This window comes from Solanum verrucosum, unplaced genomic scaffold, assembly GCF_900185275.1.
Source record: "Solanum verrucosum unplaced genomic scaffold, falcon-dt-bn FXZP01000196.1, whole genome shotgun sequence".
Taxonomy (NCBI): Eukaryota; Viridiplantae; Streptophyta; class Magnoliopsida; order Solanales; family Solanaceae; genus Solanum; species Solanum verrucosum.
Genome location: NW_026020420.1, coordinates 1,303,884 through 1,319,258, shown reverse-complemented (window position 1 = coordinate 1,319,258; position 15,375 = coordinate 1,303,884). Strand labels below are relative to the sequence as shown.

Genomic DNA, 15,375 nt, shown 5'->3' with positions numbered 1-15,375 from the left:
AAAGAACTAACAACATCAAGATGACAAAACATTATTTAATAATCCAACGACAGAAACAGTAACAAGAACAATCCAGCACATTGTCCAACAGAACAAACATAACAAGACAATTGTTGCCATCAAAAGAAAAAGGTTGAGATAGCCATAGGCTATACTTATTTCCAACTAACAACCACAAAGTACTCCAACGATAACAAATCCTTCTCCATGATCTTTACGCAAAATACTCTCGGAACTTCACACAAGGCAGATATGGAACTGCCAAGATATCTACCTTAATTGTGTATTGTAGAAAGTTGATCATAATGACAAGTAGCAGAACTCTTTTTGTCGAGATCATTTATAAACCATGGTAGATTTACTGTTGCTTCTGCTCTAAACAGATATCCACCAAAGCCTGATCCCTCAGCCGTACAATTATCAATCCAACCAAGACAAGGTTTCTTAATTCAAAGCTCCCAAATTCTTGCACCTACTGACCTCGGTCTCTACTCAACCAGTTTGAATAGCTTGGCACAAGCTGCACCAACCAAACCCACAGACTTTAGTGGTTAAGGTGATAACAGAAAATTACTACATTTGTAAGCATAGGAAAACTTGACATAGAAGTCTTCCGATAAATTGACACTGACAAGAGGGAGGAAAAAGTCTAAGCAGACATTGGAATTGGGCAAGTTAAAACGCAGACAAGTGAAACATATTACGGAAGCACTGCTATTTTATCCCCAATTCCTCTAAGTTCAGAAGGAAAGAAATGCAGGCATCCAGATCTAACTATTCATTACCCAGACTCCCCGAGGAATAACAGGAAAACTGCCACTAGAAACCGGGCCAGTGTGAGACAACTGAGACATGGTATAGGCAAGTGTGTAGTACGTTATAATAAATAAATGATCTTAGAAGAAAAGAAAAGGGGGTGGAGAGGTGTCCAACAGAGATCTGTCCAGAAAGAACCAATCTTTTGTTTGTTTTGAGTATGTCCCGCATAATCAAGAGAGAGAAATGAAAAGGGGAGAGAGGGGAAAGATATGGAGCCATTAGCTCATGCTTGACATGTGACCCATACTGCCTAATCATTGACATGCAGCCAATTGATAGCTGGAACATCTTCGTATGTATGGAAAGTTAGATGGAGGACCCTGTCTTATCCACTCAAGTATGATTGTTTTGGTCTTTTGGACTATAAGAACAATAACTCACCAGGTCAAGAAGTAACCAGAAGGGGGAGAGAAACAGGGAGATAAGGTAGTGGACAATACCTGCTCAATAGCAAGTGCCAGCAACTATCCAAGACCATTCATGCTGCAACAAAAACATAATAACCTTGGCCACACTGCAATATGATGGTTGAACTTTGTAGCAACAGGCTAGTGGTCATTCTCCCCAGTAATTGTTAACCTGTACAGCATTGGGAAACACAATTGAGAGAATGTATACTGTGGTATATTGAAGAACACAAATTTGTTTCAAGTAACTTCATAAATTAAAAGAATAAGTAAGATGCACTTCACCATCTAGTCTCCCTATCCACGTCACACAAAGAAACGATCTTGCCACAGGGACTGTCCTTGATACTGCTGAGGCAATCCAACAGATTGGTTATTTGCTTTCTGGATATCTGACTGCATGTGCAGAGAGGGCACCTGCTTCCCAGGGAAAGGAAAGCTAATCCCGACTAAGCCACTGTTGCTTACAGAGTGATGTGGTTGAGCTGAATGATTGTCCGAGTTATTGTAAACAATGCTCTGATGTGCTGAAGGTAACTGATATCCATTCAACCAGCTATAATCATCCATACGAGGAATGGAGTTATTTTCATTTTTAAGCGGCAAGGCAAATGAAGAGTCATCTACTTTGGAAGAAACAGAACCAAACCCTGGAGGTGGACCCAGATGCCTACCAGGTCGGCACACTGGATTTTTCTTCATTCCTGTCGGAGTAATTGCTAAAGATTTCATTGACATGCTATCGGAAAAAGCTACAGAGGGTGCAAGTGAACTGAAGGTAGATGACATAGCAGCCTCAGGAACCTGGAAGTGAATATTATTTGCAGTGCTAAACTTCACAGACTGCGGCAAAGGAGCTGAATGTGCTGCTGCAGGTGACACCATTTCTGGATGATTTAGCAACTCAGCTTCTGTCGTTAGCCCATTTCCTGTCAAGCTCAAGCCACCCAATCCATTCATAAAAGCACCTTGCCCTACAGACCACATTGAAGTACTTGGTTGGATTGGCTGCATATACTGGGTATTGGTAAGAGAAATGCTTGTTGGCATCCTTGTAGTACTCCAAGCATTCTGCAACCTCAATCCATCGAGTGCAGATGGATATGGCCCCATCTCACAACATGTATCAACACACTCCATGCTAGCACCAGAAGAAGCATTGACAACACTAATACCAGATACAGGAACCGCTGAGGTCATAGTACTTGAAGAGATGTCATTAGGTTTTTCCATCACTGATGGCTTAAAAACAATAACTTCGTCTTCTTCTTCACATTCCACATACAATTGCTGCTTCGGCAAAAGATCTCCCACAGTCAACTGTCCAGCATCTGGACTTTCCAGTTCAATACCACTTAATTTGGTAACTTCATTTAAGCCATTAAGTAGATAATTATCAGAAGTTTGGGGCTCAATACCAATGATAAATTTCTTTCCCCTGGTGTCAAAATATATTCCCTCTTCTCCAACCCGGACCACAGTAGCAAGAACCTTTCCAGCTGCAATCGTCCTCTGAAGACGGCACTTCTTCTCTTTACTTACACTATCACCACCAAAAGAACGTTTCCTTGAGAAGTCAAGGATAAGCTGTGCTGGAAGAAGAGGAACAAATCCTCTGAGTTCAAAGTCTTCCGGCAATGCAAGACGATTACCAGTCTCACCTTCATCATACCTGCTCATATTGAAAAAGCATGTTTCATCTTCATCTTCATCGACAAACTTAGACCCAGTTGACATTAGCTTATTAAAGAAACTGATACAGTTCTTCCAGAAATAGGATCTAGCCCGAGCTTGTTTTTCCTCTGATTCATTACCAAGTGCAATATCTTGATGGCACGCCAACCATTCTACGAAAACCAAAATACCAGGCAATAAGAAGCTTGATGAGGGATCACTTAATTGGATACATCTCTCAACCACATGACCCATGAACTCAAAAGCAGCAGTAAATGCCTTCTGCAGAAGAACTGATCTTTGTAGAATCTCAGCATATGACTGATTATCACTTTCCCTAATCACATTATGGATGGTGAATATTAAGATGGCCACGAGCCTGACAATTGCCAGTCTGCAGTCAGCAGCACTTGAACCAAAACTATACTTCTCATCAGACCCAGAAGAGAGAAGCTCAAGCAGATCATTCTTAACCATCGACAACACTTCATCAAAAGTCTCCAAGCTGAGTAAAGATGATAAGAAGATAGTGTCATTACTTAGTTATGTTATCGTCAATATCATATTATTCATTAGACAGGAACATACCTAGTGCGCGTGAAGAGAATGCCATTCAACCGAACATACCCTGTGCTAAAGGTTTTGAAGATTTCAGATGTACTTGAAGCTTTTTCCTTTGGTAAATTTGCTTCAACCTTTCCATCTTTCAGAGACGGCCTCGTTTCATATTTACCTCGTCCTTTACCAGTTGTTCGGGAAGGAGTTACTTTGATAGACGAAGCCTTAGCATCCCCTGGCAGCTGGTTGAAAAATTGACGATTCTGCCATAACAGAGAAATCAATTAACACTAGGACCATCCACATAGCCCATTGCAACAGAACAGTCCAAACGGAAAGAAAACATGCCCAGAAACTTCTACAAGAAAGTCTCTTTTGGGCAGAACTTGAACACTTACAAAATATATACTAGATAATCACATCTTGATCATTCATTGACAAACCAAAGGAAAAAGGTGCAAATTGAAGTTCCACACTCCCAGCACAACTGAAAGATGGAAATCAAAGTTCCACTACAAGATCTCAAGAACTTCCTACAAATAGTATTTTAGGTGTATTTTGCTTTAAAAAATCAGTTCATAATGATACTGCTTAACATGAGCTACACCTATGTTCTATGTCATTCTTCTCTCTAAATAATACAGTAATTCATATTTCTTTTTCATTTTACCAATCCACAGAAGTAGATTTTATCACCCCAAAAGACTAATTGACAAGTAAATTATCTTGGATTGGGTAAGTAATTACTCTTCCATGACACAAGAAGCATGATGAAGCTACTTAGTACACGTCAGGAAAAGGGACAAAGGGAAGGGGAAAAACATAAGCAACCACAGAACCAAGGTCAGGAGAAAATTCACAAATATAAGGCATCTTCATAAAAATAAACAAAACTGTATAGATTAAGCATACAACAATTATTGATAATGATAACACTAACAATAATAGGGTTCCAAATATAGGCGTGCATAAAAATACACACAAGTATTGGCATGTATTCTTTTTTTCTCAAAACAAAGTAAAGGTTTAATAATTGTGTGGGAACCCTATATAAGTGATAACCAAATATATAGAGAACCTACACAACAAGGTTCTCTACACATGACATGAAATTGTCTACATTAACAGGAACAATCATTGGCATACTTGTCCAGTCGCTTTTCGCAGGAGACTTTAAATAAGTTGTTTACCTTCTCAAATGCAATGATCAGGTTGTCCCTTGCAGTCGTAAAAGGATTCTCTACTGCAAGACTACGAAAATACCGATAGATCGCCACCAACTCATCACTGGAATAGGAGGCCAATATTGCAAGCTGAGAAAAAACAGAATCAGCAATTTTTACATAAGATATCTGTCGCATAGAAAGATTAATCAATGATCAGTTATTGATCACTATTCTCTTCACTCCAACCCTCCAACAGTAGAAAAGATTTCTCAATGATCATTCAGAACAAAACCAATAAAAAAAAAGATACCTGATGATGAGGATTGCCGCTTGATGGCCACAGTGAAGAAGCTTGCGTGTAATAACTTGATGCTGCTGCAAGGTCACGAGCTTTAGAGTCACCCTCACCATATAAGCCTCTGTACCGAGCAAGATCACCCAGATAAATCAAACAACGATGGCAGGATATCAAGCCTTTCTTCACCTCAATAGACTTATTAGCTTCATTAGAAGAAGGAATCTGATCCCCTGGATCATCAGAGAAACCTCCTACTGTCAGGCCATACTTTGCTCTGACTTTCACCATCAAATCATGATAAAAGCCAGTCGCTTCTGACAGAAAAGTCTTGAACTGCGTGCGGATCTTTGAGATGTTATCCGGACCGTTACGAGGTGGACCTTTCCCAGTCTGAGAGGTTGATCCACTTGAAGCTATTGCAGCATTGAAGCGTGCACGCAGTTCTTCAATTCTTCTATAATGCAACTGCCACAAGGCGTACTCTATTTCATGTTGTTCAGAAAAAGCATGATCCTCAAGGATGATAGCTTCATAGTTTTCACGCATTTGTTGCCATGTGTTTGGGTCAGAAGATACTCTAGCTTGTGCTGCTTTCCTACGCTTGTTATCCAGCTCCACATTCTTAACAAAATCAATGAAAATGTCAATTACATGTTCCAAACAAGAAGATACATATTACTATCTCTAAGCATTAAATGAATACAACTCACTGAACCTGCACATACAACAAGAGCTTGGGCAGGTCAATAAAAGTTTTTAACCTAAACTATGTATGTGAGTCAGTAATATACTCACTATCTTTTGGTATTATGATAAATCATTCTAGATATCCATAATTCAAATGGTAAAGCAATGAGGCGATACAGCAAATACCGACCTTGTTGAAAAGCCGCTGAACGCGTTCCCGTGACGAATGATCTAAACTGTTATCCATCTGAATGGCCATTATTCATCAATCTATCCAGTCTGCGGCACCATAGCACAATCAGATATCAAGAAGGGAAATTATGAAAACAAAAGAGTAAAATTAGATATGCAATCACACACATTAAAGAAGGATACATTGTACAAACGAGAATAGAACTCGGAAATGAATCTAGGCAATGCACAATGCAGAAAGGGTTTCAAAATGGTCAACAGTCGGTTTTTCTTCTTAATGTAGATAATTTAAAGGCAGATTAACCCTCAACAAGCTAACAATGATATTTAGATGGCCATAACATATACACACTGCAATTAATGACTTCTTTAAAAGGAATTAAAAAACAACAAGTCTTCTCCAAGTAGATACAAAACCACAATCCAAAAATATCCATATACTAGCTGAACAGATACGACAACTAGGTGTAGCACTCTACCCAAAAAAAACAACCCATATACCTGATTTTCCTAAGATTCCATCAACAATACAACCCAAAAAAAAGTCCAAATACAATAAGACAATAACCCCATTAATGTCACCGCAAAAGAAAGTACTAAAATATCGTCAACGCCCAAATTAAATAACAAAAACTTGCAACGTCAATCAAATTTCAATTCTCATGAATATCACCAATCAAAAAAAAAGTTTTTGCGCATAACCCACATATCATCTGTTGCGCTCTCACCACTAGCCCAAAACCCTGGGGACTTGACAACCTTCCTCTATATTCGCAGCAAGACCTATAAACAAGACTACATTTTTCTACATACACCCAAAGAACAACTCATACACCTGATTTTCCAATGATTCCATCAGAAGTATAACAAAAAAATGGAATTCAGAAAATCCCCAATCGCCAAAGGTTTTCAAAATGGTCAACAATTGGTTTTTCTTCTTAATGTAGATAAGTTAAACGCAGATTAACCCTCAACAAACTAACAATGATATTTAGATGGCCATAACAGATATACGCTGCAATTAATGACTTCTTTAAAAGGAAGAAAGAACGACAAATCTTCTCTTGAGTAGATACAAAACCACAATCCTAAAATATCCATATACTAGCTGAACAGACACGACAACCAGGTCTACCCTTCTCCACATAAATAGCCAGCTTTTATGTTGCGCTCTCACCACTAAACCAAAACCTTAGGGGCTTGACTGCCTTCTTCTATCTTGGCAGCAAGGCCTATGAACAGGACTATATTCTTCCAAATACACCCAAAAAACAACACATCTACCTGATTTTGCCAAGATTCCATCAACAATATAACAAACATGTGGAATCCACCCCCCTACCCATCTCCACTTAAATAACAGGTTTTTCGCACCTAACCCACACGTCATCTGTTGAGTTCTCAATACTAGACCAAAAGCCCTAGGGGCTTGACTACCTTCATCTATCTTGGCAGCAAGACCTATAAACAAGACTATATTTTTCCAAATACACCAAAAAAAATCAACCCATATACCTGATTTTCCTAGGATTACATCAACAATACAACCCAAACAAAAACATTCCGATACAACAAGCAAATAAACCCATAAATATCACCGCTAAAATATCAAAAAAAATCGTCAACGCCCTAATTACATAACAAAAAATTGAAACATCAATCAAAATCCAATTCGATCATGAATATTAACCAATAAAACAATACGAACCATAAATTTCGAAAAAACTTACCAAAATCCCCAGAACAGATCCAGGGAAATCCTCAGATCTCCCTCAAATCACCTCGATTCTTTCAATCAACAGATATACCCTATGTATTATGTGTATGTATACGTATTTTAGCTATAAAGGTGAAGAGGAACAACTAGGGTTTCGAAAATTTAGGGCTATTGAGAAGCGCCAATTAATGAAGAATGAGGAGGAAGAAGAGGAGGAGAAGTATAGAAGACTTTTTATTTATTTATTTATTTAACTAACAATTCATCTAGATGGCTTAGGACTCTACGACTCTCTATCTAAGCCCAATTTCGTCTTCTTTATTTTTTTGGTTAGTACTTATATATACATCGGTCCGTCATTAAGTGTCTGATTGAATTTTTTTATTGAAATTAAACATTTTATATCATTGTATCTATAAATTACATGTTTAAATTTATGATTGATATAACATATGATTTAACTTGAGAAATATTTTTCTGAACAGATTTCGTTCAATAAAAAAATAAAAAATCTGATTAAACTCTGAACTTTTTTGAGAAACATATTTGATCTGATTATTCACAATTTCATCTTATACCTTTAGCTTATTTAAAAGTTATTCTAGTAGTAATAGTTTTAGCAGATATGATTTTTCCAACATATTGAATTAAGAATTCATGAGCATGAAGTAATTCTTTTAAAGTTATCCAAAAATGTAATATCAATACTTGTCCTTTTATTATCAGTAAGTATGCAATCTTGCATTTGCAAACAAAAAAATATATATATAATCTTGCAAATTTATTAGTTAAGCATGTGATGATTTTCGATTGAGGAACAAGAATGAAATTGTTAGTTAGTAGTAATATTTCATATTTTTAATTCTCAAAATTATAGGAATTACCCGACTTTCACCGATTTCATGTGTATAAGTCCATGAATTTGACGCCCTTGGGGCACCCCGAATTTTTTTCTGAAAAAACTATATGAGGACCTCCGTAATGAGTTGGAGAAGCATTACGTATAGTCCCACCATTTTTCTCACGAATAGGTGCCTTGGAATTGTGAGAAAAACGGAAATAATAAGCAAAATTATCTTTTACGAGCAAAATTCTAGGAATATATTTATTTATTTCATTTATTACTATTATAATATCAATAAAAGATAAATTTTTATCTTTTGAGAAAATATAATGTCGTTGAAAACATGAAAAATCTTTCTCAAACACCTAAATAGAAAGAGCTGAGAATGAAAGTTATGAAACGCATTCAGCGAATGTGATTTATGAGTAAAATTATGTGTATTCTTATTTATTATTGAAATTACTATATTACCCCTTTCGATCGATTTTTGTTGTCCAATATTTTTAAAATATATTTATTAATTTCATTTATTACTTTTATAATATCAAGAAAAGATAATTATTTTATCTTTTAAACAACCGTCATGTCGTTGATTACTTTAAAAAACCATTCTAAGATATCTAAATAGAAAAGGCTTGGAATGAAAAATGCATAAAACGCATTTGGCGAATGCGAGTTATGAATAAAATTATGTGTTTTCTTATTTGTTGTTGAAATTAATATATTACCTCATCCGTTTAATTTTATTTGTCCACTATTTGTAAAATATATTTATTTATTTCATTTATTACTTTTATGATATCAAGAAAAGATAAATATTTTATCATTTAAAAAATGTCATGTGGTTGAAAACATGAAAAACCCTTCTCAGATACCTAAATAGAAAGAACTGAGAATGAAAGGCATAAAACGCATTCAGCGAATGAGATTTATGAATAAAATTTTGTGTCTTCTTATTTATAGTTGAAATTTCTTTATTACCCCTTCCGTTTGATTTTATTTGTCCACTATTTTTAAAATATATTTATTTATTTCATTTATTACTTTTATAATATCAAGAAAAAATAATTATTTTATATTTTAAAAAACGATCATGTCGTTGAAACTTTAAAAACTCTTCTAATAAACTTGAATGGAAAGAGTTAAGAATGAAAGAAATAAATCGCATTCAGCGAATGCGTTTTATGAGTAAAATTTTGTGTTTTCTTGTTTGTTGTTGAAATTACTATAATAGCCCTTCTGTTTGATTTTATTTGTCCACTATTTTAAAAATATATTAATTTTTTTCATTTATTACTTTTATAGTATCAAGAAAAGATAATTATTTTATCTTTTAAAAATCTGTCATGTCGTTGAAACTTTAAAAAGCCTTCTAATAAACTTGAATAGAAAGAGTTAAAAATGAAATGCATAAATCGTATTCAGTGAATGTGTTTTCTGAGTAAAATTCTATGTCTTCATATTTATTGATGAAATTACTAAATTACCCATTCCGTTTGATTTTATTTGTCCACAATTTTAAATATATATTTATTAATTTCGTTTATTACTTTTATAGTATCAAGAAAAGATAATTATTTTATCTTTTAAAAGACCGTCATGTGGTTGAAAACTTGAAAATCTCTTCTCAAATATCTAAATAGAAAGAGCTGAGAATGAAAGTAAACATAAAATGGAAAACAACAATCTAACTAAAAACATAAAAAAGAAAATAATAATTTAACTAAAACATTAAAAGGTACACAATAATCTAATAAAGACATATTTCCACACTTACTACTCTCACCGTCCCATATTTTCACACCTACTGTACTCACATTCCCGTGTTACTGTGCTTACTGCTCTCACCTTTCCGTGTTACTGTGTCGAACCTTGCCCTGCCTTGCCATCGCCGGAGCTTCTTTCGGTTTGTCCTCTTTTTTATGGGTTTTTTTTTGTGCAATCTTTCATTTCTATGAATTTTCTTGTTTAAACTAGTTATCGTCAATCTGGCATAAAACGCATTTCGCGAATGCGATTTATGAGTAATTCTGTGTCTTCTTATTTATTGTTGAAATTACTATATTACCCCGTCCGTTTGATTTTATTTGTCCACTATTTTAAAAATATATTAATTAATTTCATTTATTACTTTTATAATATGAAGAAAAGATAATTATTTTCTATTTTAAAAAAATGTCATGTCGTTGAAATTTTAAAAACCCTTCTAATAAGGTTGAATAGAAAGTGTTAAGAATGAAAGGCATAAATCGCATTCAGCGAGTGCGTTTTATGACTAAAATTCTATGTCTTCTTATTTATTGATGAAATTACTAAATTACCCCTTCCGTTTAATTTTATTTGTCCACTATTTTTAAAATATATTTATTAATTTTATTTTTTACTTTTATAATATCAAGAAAAGATAAATATTTTATCTTTTAAAAAAACGTCATATCATTGAAAACACGAAAAACCCTTCTCAAATACCTAAATAGAAAGAGCTGAGAAAGAAAGGCATATAACGCATTCAGCAAATGCGATTTATGAGTAAAATTCTGTTAATTCTTATTTATTGTTGAAATTACTATATTACCCCTTCTGTTTGATTTTATTTGTCCACTATTTTTAAAATATATTTATTCATTTCATCTATTACTTTTATAATATCAAGAAAAGATAATTATTTTATCTTTTAAAAAATGGTCATGTGGTTGAAAACTTGAAAAAACCCTTCTCAGATACCTAAATAGAAAGAGCTGAGAATGAAAGGCATAAACGCATTTAGCGAATGAGATTTATGAATAAATTTTGTGTCTTCTTATTTATAGTTGAAATTTCTTTATTATCCCTTCCGTTTGATATTATTTGTCCACTATTTTTAAAGTTTATTAATTTATTTCATTTATTACTTTATTAATATCAAGAAAAAATAATTATTTTATATTTTAAAAAACGATCATGTCGTTGAAACTTTAAAACTCTTCTAATAAAATTGAATGGAAAAAGTTAAGAATGGAAGGAATAAATCGCAGCAATTGCGTTTTATGAGTAAAATTTTGTGTCTTCTTATCTATTGTTGAAATTACTATAATAGCCCTTACGTTTGATTTTATTTGTCCACTATTTTAGAAATATATTAATTAATTTCATTTATTACTTTTATAATATCAAGAAAATATAATTATTTTATCTTTTAAAAAACTGTCATGTCGTTGAAACTTGAAAAACCTTCTAATAAACTTGAATAGAAAGAGTTAAAAATGAAATGCATAAATCGTATTCAGTGAATGCGTTTTATTAGTGAAATTCTATGTCATCTTATTTATTGATTAAATTACTAAATTACCCATTTCGTTTAATTTTATTTATCCACAATTTAAAAAATATATTTATTGATTTTATTTATTACTTTTATAATATCAAGAAAAGATAAATATTTTATCTTTTAAAATATCGTCATGTCGTTGATAACATGAAAAATCCCTTCTCAAATATTCAAATAGAAAGAGCTGAGAATGAAAGTAAACATAAAAAGGAAAACAACAATCTAACTAAAAACATAAAAAAGAAAATAATAATCTAACTAAAACATTAAAACGTACACGATAATTTAATAAAGACATATTTTCACACTTACTGCTCTCACCTTCCCATATTTCCACATTTACTGCTCTCACCTTCTCGTGTTACTGTGTCGGACCTTGCCCTGCCTTGCCATCGCCGGATCTTCTTATGATTTGTCCTCTTTTTTGTGGTTTTTTTTTTGTGCAATCTTTCATTTCTATGAATTTTCTTGTTTAAACTAGTTATCGTTAGTCTGGCATAAAACGAATTTCGCAAATGCGATTTATGAGTAATTCTGTGTCTTTTTATTTATTGTTGAAATTACTATATTACCCCTTCCGTTTGATTTTATTTGTCCACTATTTTAAAAATATATTAATTAATTTCATTTATTACTTTTATAGTATCAAGAAAAAAAAAATTATTTTCTATTTTAAAAAAATGTCATGTCGTTGAAATTTAAAAAACCCTTCTAATAAGGTTGAATAGAAAGTGTTAAGAATGAAAGGCATAAATCGCATTCAGCGAATGTGTTTTATGATTAAAATTCTATGTCTTCTTGTTTATTGATAAATCACTAAATTACCACTTCCGTTTAATTTTATTTGTTCACTATTTTAAAAATATATTTATTAATTTTATTTTTTACTTTTATAATATCAAGAAAAGATAAATATTTAATATTTTTTTAAAATGTCATATTGTTGAAAACATGAAAAACCCTTCTCAAACACCTAAATAGAAAGAGCTGAGAAAGAAAGACATATAACGAATTCAGCGAATGCGATTTATGAGTAAAATTCAGTTACTTCTTATTTATTGTTGAAATTACTATATTACCCCTTCTGTTTGATTTTATTTGTCCACTATTTTTAAAATATATTTATTCATTTCATCTATTACTTTTATAATATCAAGAAAAGATAATTATTTTACTTTTAAAAAATCGTCATGTGGTTGAAAACTTAAAAAAACCCTTATCAGATACCTAAATAGAAAGAGTTAAGAATGAAAGTAAACATAAAAAGGAAAACAACAATCTAACTAAAAACATAAAAAAGAAAATAATAATCTAACTAAAACATTAAAAGGTACACAATAATCTAATAAAGACATATTTCCACACCTACTGCTCTCACCTTCCCGTGTTACTGTGCTTACTGCTTTCACCTTCCCGTGTTACTGTGTCTGACCTTTCCCTGCCTTGCCATAGCCGAAGCTTCTTTCGGTCTATCCTCTTTTTTGTGGATTTTTTTTTCCGCAATCTTTCATTTCTATGAATTTTCTTGTTTAAACTAGTTATCGTCAATCTGGCATAAAACGCATTCCTCGAATGCGATTTATGAGTAATTCTGTGTCTTCTTATTTATTGTTGAAATTACTATAATACCCCTTCCATTTGATTTGATTTATCCACTATTTTAAAAATATATTAATTAATTTAATTTATTACTTTTATACTATCAAGAAAAGATAATTATTTTCTCATTTAAAAAATTGTCATGTCGTTGAAATTTTAAAAACCTTTCTAATAAACTTGAATAGAAAGAGTTAAGAATGAAAGGCATAAAACTCATTCAGCGAATGCAATTTATGAGGTGTTTCTTATTTATTGTTGAAATTTCTTTATTACCCCTTCCGTTTGATTTTATTTAACCACTATTTTTAAAATATATTAATTAATTTCATTTATTACTTTTATAATATCAAGAAAAGTTAATTATTTTATCTTTTAAAAAAACATCATGTCGTTGAAACTTTAAAAACCCTTCTAATAAACTTGAATAGAAAAAGTTAAGAATGAAAGTCATAAATCGCATTCAGCGAATGTGTTTTATGAGGAAAATTCTATTTCTTCTTATTTATTGTTGAAATTACTATATTACCCCTTCTGTTTGATTTAATTTGCCCATTTTAAAATTTTTTTTAATTAATTTCATTTATTATTTTTATAATATCAATAAAAAATAATTATTTTATCTTTTAAAAAACTCTCATGTCGTTGAAACTTTAAAAACCCTTCTAATAACTTGAATAGAAAGAGTTAAGAATGAAAGGCATAAATCGCATTCAACGAATGCTTTTTATGAGTAAAATTTTATATCTTCTTATTTATTGATGAAATTACTAAATTACCTCTTCCGTTTAATTTTATTTGTCCACTATTTTAAAAATATATTTATTACTTTTATAATATCAAGAAAAAATAAATATTTTATCTTTTAAAAGTGGTCATGACGTTTAAAACTTGAAAAAACTCTTCTTAAATGCCTAAATAGAAAGAGCTGAAAAAGTAAGGCATAAAACGCATTCAACAAATGCGATTTATGGGTAAAATTCTGTTACTTCTTATTTATTGTTGAAATTACTATATTACCCCTTCCGTTTGATTTTATTTGTCCACTATTTTAAAAATATATTTGTTCATTTCATATATTACTTTTATAATATCAAGAAAAGATAATTATTTTATCTTTTAAAAAAAGGTCATGTGGTTGAAAACTTGAAAAAACCCTTCTCAAATACCTAAATAGAAAGAGTTGAGAATGAAAGGCATAAAACTCATTCAACGAATGCGATTTATGAGTAAAATTCCGTGTCTTTTTAATTATTGTTGAAATTTCTTTATTACCCCTTCCGTTTAATTTTATTTGTCCACTTTTTTAAAAATATATTAATTAATTTAATTTATTACTTTTATAATATCAAGAAAAGATAATTATTTAATCTTTAAAAAAACCTTCATGTCGTTGAAACTTTAAAAACCCTTCTAATTAACTTGAATAGAAAGAGTTAAGAGTAAAAGGTGTAAATCGCATTCAGCGAATTCGTTTTATAATAAAATTCTATGTCATCTTATTTATTGATGAAATTACTAAATTACCCTTTCCGTTTAATTTTCTTTGTCCACTATTTTAAAAATATATTTATTACTTTTATAATATCAAGAAAAGATAAATATTTTATCTTTTAAAAAAGGTCATGACGTTTAAAACCTGAAAAAACCCTTCTTAAATGCCTAAATAGAAAGAGTTGAGAAAGTAAGGCATAAAACGCATTCGGAGAATGCGATTTATGTGTAAGTTTCAGTCTCTTCTTATTTATTTTTAAAATTACTTTATTACCTCTTCCATTTAATTTTATTTGTCCACTATTTTTAAAGAATATTTATTTCTTTTATTTATTACTTTTATCATATCAAGAAAATAATTATTTTTCTTTTTTATACTAACATTGATTGCATATTTTTTTGAGAATCTTCGTATCTCAATTATCCGACTTTTATCGATTTCGTGTGTATTAGCCCATGAATGTCTTTGGGGATCCCAATTTTTTTTCCAAAAAAACTATATGAAGACCTCTGTCATGAATTGGAGAATCATTACGTATTGTCCCGTCGTTTTTTTCATGAATATTTTCGCATTTATGAGCCAAGTTTTAGAAATTTCCTGACTTTCGGCATTTTT

General features: G+C 31.8%; 1 protein-coding gene across 1 annotated transcript; it reads right to left on the bottom strand.

The window, feature by feature from the left end:
* Nucleotides 1–116: 116 nt before the first annotated feature.
* On the bottom strand, nucleotides 117–7,763 carry LOC125806848 (nonsense-mediated mRNA decay factor SMG7-like). The gene is made up of 8 exons (XM_049486600.1): nucleotides 7,532–7,763; nucleotides 5,800–5,888; nucleotides 4,935–5,543; nucleotides 4,649–4,771; nucleotides 3,489–3,721; nucleotides 1,512–3,405; nucleotides 1,260–1,398; nucleotides 117–520 (listed from the first exon to the last, which is right to left on the bottom strand). The coding sequence occupies exons 2-6, from the start codon at nucleotides 5,866–5,868 to the stop codon at nucleotides 1,533–1,535; spliced, it is 2,907 nt and encodes a 968-aa protein (XP_049342557.1). The 5' UTR covers nucleotides 5,869–5,888; nucleotides 7,532–7,763; the 3' UTR covers nucleotides 117–520; nucleotides 1,260–1,398; nucleotides 1,512–1,532.
* Between the last annotated feature and the right edge of the window lie 7,612 nt (nucleotides 7,764–15,375).